At 54.6% G+C, this 7519-nt stretch overlaps 1 protein-coding gene across 1 annotated transcript in view; it reads right to left on the bottom strand.

The window, feature by feature from the left end:
* Positions 1–1387: 1387 nt before the first annotated feature.
* The window catches only part of BCAT2 (branched chain amino-acid transaminase 2, mitochondrial), a 14605-nt gene continuing 8473 nt past the window's right edge, over positions 1388–7519 (bottom strand). The window contains exons 4-11 of the mRNA XM_012643215.1: positions 5125–5235; positions 4931–5050; positions 4655–4818; positions 3383–3525; positions 3151–3236; positions 2788–2928; positions 2640–2714; positions 1388–1805 (exon numbers count right to left, since the gene is read on the bottom strand). Coding sequence (XP_012498669.1) covers positions 1767–1805; positions 2640–2714; positions 2788–2928; positions 3151–3236; positions 3383–3525; positions 4655–4818; positions 4931–5050; positions 5125–5235 — 879 coding nt within the window. The 3' untranslated portion in view covers positions 1388–1766. The remainder of the gene's footprint in view (positions 1806–2639; positions 2715–2787; positions 2929–3150; positions 3237–3382; positions 3526–4654; positions 4819–4930; positions 5051–5124; positions 5236–7519) is intronic.

The raw sequence follows: 7519 nt of genomic DNA, 5'->3' as shown, positions 1-7519 counted from the left end.
TGAGGAAAGTAAGTTCCCCTTTTGCGTTTCATTCCATTATCTGCCTAGGGTCTGGCAAAGGCCATGAGCCTAATACACCCCTAGGAAGGCGGAGCGGTAGGTTTTGTAGGAGGTTTGGATGGAAGTTTGGGGAGGGTGAATTCTTTAAGCCTAACACAAGTCACCAAACAAACTGCAAATATCGAAGGACAAATAATCTGGCAAAAGCTTAAACAGGTTTTCAGCCTGACTTTTTAAAAACAAAACAATTCAAAAAGCTCCTCCCTGGGAGGAACCAGGGACTTACCATCTTAGTGCACTGCCACGTGCAGTGTGAGGGCAGCAGCACGCTTTGTGAGCACAAAATGGCTGCGGCAGCTCCAAGCATTGCTCTTCCATGTAATCAACAACAAAAGGAGGTAAAGAAGGAGAAGGAGCCCTTCTAGATTCTTTATCAAGGGAAGAAATCTTCACAGAGGTCAGCAGGCAAATTTCCCCTTGGGTCCCCTTGGCCCATAACCTTCCCTTGAGCAATCATTGACAAAAAAGGGTCAAAAATGGGTCAGCTACTAAATTGGAATTTCAGTCCCAAAGCTGCTGGCTGCTGGATGGGCCGCAGACCATGTCTGCCAAATAGTCCAACAGGGCCTCCCTCCAGCAAAGTGGATCACAGAGATAAAGTGACATGCCCGAAGTCACACAGCAAGCAGATAAGGGAAGCAGGTGTTTGAATCCAGATCCGCAACTGGCCATGCCCGGTCCTAAAGCCCGGCAGCTCTTTCTACACCTCCACATAGCAATTATTAAAGTGTGCGTGGGTGAGGGGCCCAAGATTAGGACACACAGAACCACACAGAGGCATGACAGGGACTATTTTATAAACTTCTTGATGTTCAGTCCCTCCGAAGTGGAGAGTATGGTGCCTCACTCCACACCCACGGGGGCTGCCATCTGCAGTACTGGCCGAGGGCGCTGGGGGGCCCTGCCAGGGCTGCGAGCACGAGGGCGGGGGCAGATCTGGGTGTAGAAAGACCCCTTTGGGGCCACTTAGGGAACAGACCAGAGGCTGGGACAAGAGTGCAGACATAAGACAAGACCTGAAGCCAGAGCTGATGGGACAAAGACAGGGACAGATAGAGCAGAGTTAGGGGGCAGGAGCAACAGGGCTTGAAGACTGACGGGCTTTGAGAGAAAGGGGTAGAATGCTGAGGGGATTGGCCTAGTGACTGCGTGTATGGTGGGACTGTCACCAAAATGGGAAAGTAGGGAGGGGCGGGGTGGGGGTGCGGAAGTGGAAAGCTCTCCCAGGTTGGAGAAACAGCCAGGACCCTGAGGGCTCAGGTTCCTGGATCTCTGGTTTAAGACCCCGGGATCCCAAAGTGCAGCACTGGAGAAGACAGCTCAAGTCTTGTTCTTTGGTCTTTTATTTCAAAATTGCAGCAAAGAGAAACAATACTCAACGGCAGCACCCAGGGTCCAGCTTGAGAACGGAGAGATGCAGCGTCGGGGCCAAAGCGCATCCTTAGCCCCACGACAAGGAGAAACAGGAGGCCCTGACCCCCGAGGCCCGAGACACGGGGCTAGTGGCCAAGACGCCTGGGTCCGGCCGTTATGGCTTTGGGAGTGTGGCGACCACGCGGGGGTGCCAGAGACCCAGGCGTCCGGTCCCCCGGCCTTTTACTTATTGCACTTCAGGTGAGTCATTGGAAGGGAGGCGAGAGCTGGCGTGACTGGATGCTACATACAGGTCGGTGGGTCCGAAAGGTGGTTGCGCTCAGCCCGCATGGTCACACCGGGAACATCCACTCGTGGGTGCTCGTTCCGTACTGCAGGACGACCGAGGCGGTGCGTTAGGGGGAAGCCGCACTGCAGTTCCCAGCAGGCCCTGCGGCGCCCCAGGCTGAGTGCCTACACAGTTGAGCCCCGCGGCCTCATGGGAAATGTAGTCCATCTCCCGGAGGCCCGCCCGCAACCCCAGGAGGAATGAAGCCAAGGCGGCGCAGAGGCTTAGGGGAGATGTAGTTCCGAAGGGAGGAGAATTGTAAGGCCCGGAAGGCTCTCGGAAAAAGTCGTTTTCCGCTGAGAAGTCCCGGGTAGTCAGGGGAAGTGTAGTTCTAGGTCCCGAGTGCTGGCAAAGGAGCCCAGAGGTCTCAGGACGATACCTTGGCTCCGAAGCACGGGAATACCTCCAGAGGCTCACGCGCGGAACCATGCTTGCGCCAGGAAGGGGGCCCAGGGCCAGGGCTCACAGGAGGAAGATTTCTCAGGCCAAAGGGATCTCCCAGGGCTCCAGGGAATCTCGGGAGGCCGACTTAACGTGGCCAGAAGGCTGGCTAGGATCCCAGAGGTTCAGGGAAAGGGGGTTTCTCCCATCAGAAGGATACCCGGGGGCCGCAGAGACTTGGGAAGTGGGGTTCTCAAGCCAGAAAGCTAGCCCAGGGCTCCACCAGGGCACAAGAAAGGGTTATTTAGCTCCCAGGGGTGTTCCAGGCCACAGAGGTTCATGGAAAGCCAACTCAGCCCGGGCCTAGATAGAAGGGCCATTATCTGTCCCTGGGGCTATTGTCGGGGGGAGGGCGGCTCTCACTCCAGAGGCTCATGGGACGTGAACTTCTCTGGGAACAAGCATCCGGCCCACTTCCCTGCTCCCTGCACCTCACCTGGATCGCCTTCAGCTCCTTCTGGAAGCGGAGGATAAGCTCAGGCCCATTTTTCATGGTGGGAATGTGGAAGTGCTGGGGAAGAAGGCGCAGTGAGGACCGGGCCCCTCCCCCTTCTCTCCCACTCCCGGTGGCAGCCGTGCCTCACCTGGCCTTGGTACAGGATTTGGTGCACAGGGCAGACCTGGCACGCGGTGCCTGAGCCAAAGACTTCCCGCACCCGGCCCTCGTCCAGCGCCTGCAGTAGCTCCTTCATGGTGATCGTGCGCTCTGCTACCCGGAACTCACCCTGCAGGGCAAGGGGAAGAGATACGCATGTCCCGGAGGGCTGCCCCTGCAGACCTCTGCCTCTCCCTCCCTAAGGATGGTGAGAAAGGCCCAAGGGGAGGGAGGAGGAGGGGAGCAGGGAGGCCCCAGTGTGCCCCAGCCCCCACCATAGGCCCCTGATGCCCTGTCCACCACCGCCCCCCCGCCCCAGGTACTCCATCACCAGAAGCCACCACGCCCTCACCCAGGTCTGAGCCAGGTCCAACAGACTCTGTCTGACCACTCCAGGCAGGATGACACCATCCAGCGGGGGGGTCACCAGCTCCAGCACTAGGTCAGGTGTAAGGGGCGAGATGTTACCTCACACTTCCTCTTAGGAGCCACAACCCCCAGAATCCCTGGGGCCTGTAACCTGCCAGGAATTATGGTACCACCCACTTCCACCAGGGCTTGGGTTGGGTCATGGGTGGGCTCACCCCCGTCCTCATGGGTCCAGTAGACGAAGATGTTCATGGTGCCCACCTCGGTGAGCTGGTGGTCAGGCCCATACAGCCAGAGGACCTGCTCGCAATCCTTCTTTTTTGCCTCCTGTTGCACTAACACCGTGGGCCCATAATTCCTGGTGGGTGGCAGCCTGGTTGGAGAGGGCAGGGGACCCCCATCCTTCCCCACACCAGGGCTGCCCCTGCCCTCCCCAGCCCACAGCCCCTCTGTGCCTCCCCAGTGCCCAGCACAGAATCCCTGGCCATTAGTTTGGCATCAAGACCCTGGGTGGCACGTCCCCTTTTTCCCACCTCTTCCCTTCTCAAGATGGCAAGAGCACCACTGTTTCCTCTGTCAACATCGTCTTCCTCCCTTCATCATGACCAAATGCCCAACTGTCCTTCAAACAATTTCTGACGTCACCTCTCAGAGGTGTGTCCACACCTCCAGGCTGGCTGCTGGGCCTTCTCTGGGATCCCCAGTGAACTGGGCCACCTCGATGATTTTCTGTATCACCTTATTTTATCACCTTGTCTCTCACCCGGAGATGACCTCGCCCCTCACCAGCTAACATGCCTCCCTTGGCTCCCTGTTGCCCCAGGACAAGATCCCAGCCCCTGCCTGGTGTTCCAAGCCTGGCCTGGGTCTATGAGTACTTGTAAAGCCTTTTGCAAAAACCAAACATATTTTTCTTCCCAGAACACCTTCTGTGATCCTAGCTCCTCCATCTCCAAACATATGGCCGCCACAAGGTAAAAAATTGTTCACCGTCTTTTGTACCCAGAAAACCAGCTCCTTGCAACTCATCGGACTCAGCTGAAGTGTCACCTCCGTGAAGCCTTTCACAATGCCCTGGGCCACCTCCATCAGAGAACATGCAGCCCTGGATATTGGGCTCCCGATACCCGCGGTGGGGGGGTGGGTAGACCAATGAGCTAAGTGTTAATTTCATTTCTGGAGGCTTCCAAGGAGCAGTCCTGGTTTCCCCACTGACCTCCATCCAGTCCCTTCCCATCTCTGAGCCCATTTGTCCATCAGGAAGATAACCCCCACCCCTCCTGCCACAGTCTGTGGTCACAGGAATACAGCGCTTAGCACTGAGCTGGGTACACCAGGGTGCCAATGATGTCACACCCCATGTGCCCATGGGAGACACACCAGGAGGACAAGCGACACCCAGAAATGTACTTAAAAGCACAGGCACTAGACCCTGTGTCTCTGAGGCCCTGTGCACCAGACGTCCTGGGGATGGGGCTGCTACTTACCCCCCTAGCTTGTAGCTGCCGACCCCACCCACCCAGGCCCGGACGAATGCTGGGTTGGCCAGGAGGGAGACCGGGGTCATGGAGTCTCCGGGGAAGTACGAGCCCACGGGGCAGAGGATGACGTACAGGAGGGCTTGCGTGGGGTGGCTGATACCCAGCGACGGCTGCGATGGGCAGAGGGGCGGCATCAGGAGTCCAGGCCCCCAGCCCCCCACTTCAGAATCCACCCCCCGAGCCCGGATCCCAGCCCCAGCCCCAGCCCCGGGGCTGCCCCACCTCGTTCCCGATGAGCACCGGCCGCACGTAGAGGCTGGTGCCGGCGCTGTCGGGCACCCAGTCCTTGTCCACTTCGACGAGCCGGCGGATGCACTCGAGCAGCTCGCCCTTGTCGAAGCTCTGGCGGGGTTGCGGGCGAGTCAGGGGCTTGCCGCCCTGTCCCCACCGCGCCCTCCCCGCGCGCGGGCCCTCACCGGCAGGCAGAGGCGCAGGGCCGAGCGCAGCATCCGGTCCATGTTGAGCCAGGGGCGGAAGAGGCGCACCTGCCGGTCCCTGCCTTTGAACGCCTTCAAGCCCTCAAAGAGCTGCGGGGACAGGCGGGCCGGAGGCTCAGGGCTCTGAGACCTGCCCAGGCCGTCATGGAGAGACAGCGACAGACACCAAGGCGGAAAGAGACAGACACAGACACAGAGAGATGGAGACAGAGCGGGAGGGCACTGGGCAGAGATGAGCACCTGAGACGCAGAGATGGAGAGACACACAGAGATGGAGAGACACACAGACAGGGAAAGACAAAGAGACAGAGACCTCAAAAGGCACAGGACAGAAACCAGAGTGAGCGGAGCAGAGAGAACGCCCTGCTTAAACCCTTTCCACGTTCCTGGGACTAGTTTTCAGGATGATAATGTGTGGAAGTTTTTAACTGATGAAGCAGGGTGCTGGGGGACTGGGGGATCTAACATTCCACTTTTGTTTGGAGTTTCCCATAAAAATAAAAAAACTTCTTAAAATATAAAAAAATTAAAATTCCTCCTGTTCTAGCTCTCTGCCTGCTGCTTCCCTGTTGCCCTGCCATGGCCGCCTCCTGCTCGCAGGGTTTGGGTCCTCTGCTTGGAAACTCTCCTCCTCGCTTCCCCTGCTGCCTTCCAACTCGTCTCCCAGGGCTCAGCTTAAATGTCCGCAGTGTGTGGCGTAGCCCTCACCCCCACACAGGCCAGGGTACCCCGATCACTGCCCCCCACTTCCATGTCTGCGTGTTCAATGTCCACTGCGCTCCACAGCAGAGGAGCCAGGGGCAGGGACCCTGTCGGACATGTTTGCCAGAGGAACGCGCCTGCGCACACACGCACACACACGCACACACACGCACACACGCCGACCCTCACCTCCAATCCACTGCACCCCGGGCAGCGCTCGGCACATAGTGGGCTTTTGTTGACTGAACGAATGAAGGGATGAATGAAGAATGGCAAACAAACAAAAACAGCCAAGATATTTTGGGAGAAAAAACAAAACCCACAAGAATAACAAGGATCAATAGGGGGGAGGGAGCAGTAGCCCTATCAGACAATGCAACAGATTATAAACCTATAATACTTAAAAGAGTGACGCTGGTATATGACTGAACGATGGAGTAGATAACCGAATATCCATCTGGAAAAAAAATTAAATTGGATCCCTACTTCACACTTCATAGCAGAAAAAATTCCAGGTAGCTTAAAAATTTTAAAGAAAAAAATATATTAAATCATAAAAGCTATAGAAGAAAACACAAGATAACTGTTTTATATCTTGCATTGGAGATGGTCTTTCTAAATATGACATATCATAGAAGCCACAAAAAAAAAGTGATACATTTGATTGCATAAAAATAAGACAAACGGGAAAATTTTTCAACTCATATCACAAATGGCTTCTCTCATATACAAAGTGCTCTTACACATCAATTTTTTAAAAACCTAACCTGATGGAAAAATCAGCCTAGCAAAGGGAGAGTTCACATAAGAGGAAATACAAATGGCTCTTAAGCTTGTGAGAAGATGGTCAACTTCATTTGTCAGTAACAAGAAAATGCAAATTAAAATTACTTTGAGATACATCCAAACCCACTTAGGAGACTGGAGAAGATCTAGAACTTTGACAAGGGTTGTCCCACATATGGGGAAACAGGCTCTGCTGGTTTGGTGTGGAACTGACACAACTCTACAGAGGTCAATGTGGCAATACCTGTCAAAATGACAAGCTTACCTATCCTTTGACCCAATGGTTCTAGAAATTGAGAGATACACTTGGCATTCAAAGGATGTGTTGTGTCTACTAGATTCTTTATTGCAACATTGTTTACAGTAGCGCAAGGCTAGGAACAACCTAGGTGTCCAAGAATAGGGGATTGCCTAATGAAGTGCATTGTTAGGACGAAATACAGTATTATCCTGCCGCAAAAAAAAAAAAAAAAAAAAAAAGATGGAAATAGCTGTTTTAGGGCTGTTATGGAAGAATCTCCAAAATACATTAAAGAAAGAAAGCATGGTGACAGTGAATGCACAGTGTGTACCTTTTGTGTGGGACAAATGAAGCCAGAGGACTATACACATCAGTGCTGATACCCAGCAAGCAGCTCTGGAAGGGCGTGGGAACTTTAAAAGGGTTGAAATGGCACATTTTATGCTGTGTGTGCTATTATGCATGTGTATGAGTACCACGATAATAAAAGATAATAAAAGTGGTCTACCTGTTATTCCACACGTGCCCCAGAGTGAGGGTGACATGGAGACATGATTCTCCTGTGCCCTCGGCCACCCCCTCCCACCCTGCACGAGAGGGGTCCCAGAAATGTATGTTTCGGGCCAGGCATGGTGGCTCACGCCT

This window comes from Propithecus coquereli, unplaced genomic scaffold (assembly GCF_000956105.1).
Source record: "Propithecus coquereli isolate 6110/MARCELLA unplaced genomic scaffold, Pcoq_1.0 Scaffold193, whole genome shotgun sequence".
Classification (NCBI taxonomy): domain Eukaryota; kingdom Metazoa; phylum Chordata; class Mammalia; order Primates; family Indriidae; genus Propithecus; species Propithecus coquereli.
This window is presented reverse-complemented; position numbering and strand designations above follow the sequence as displayed.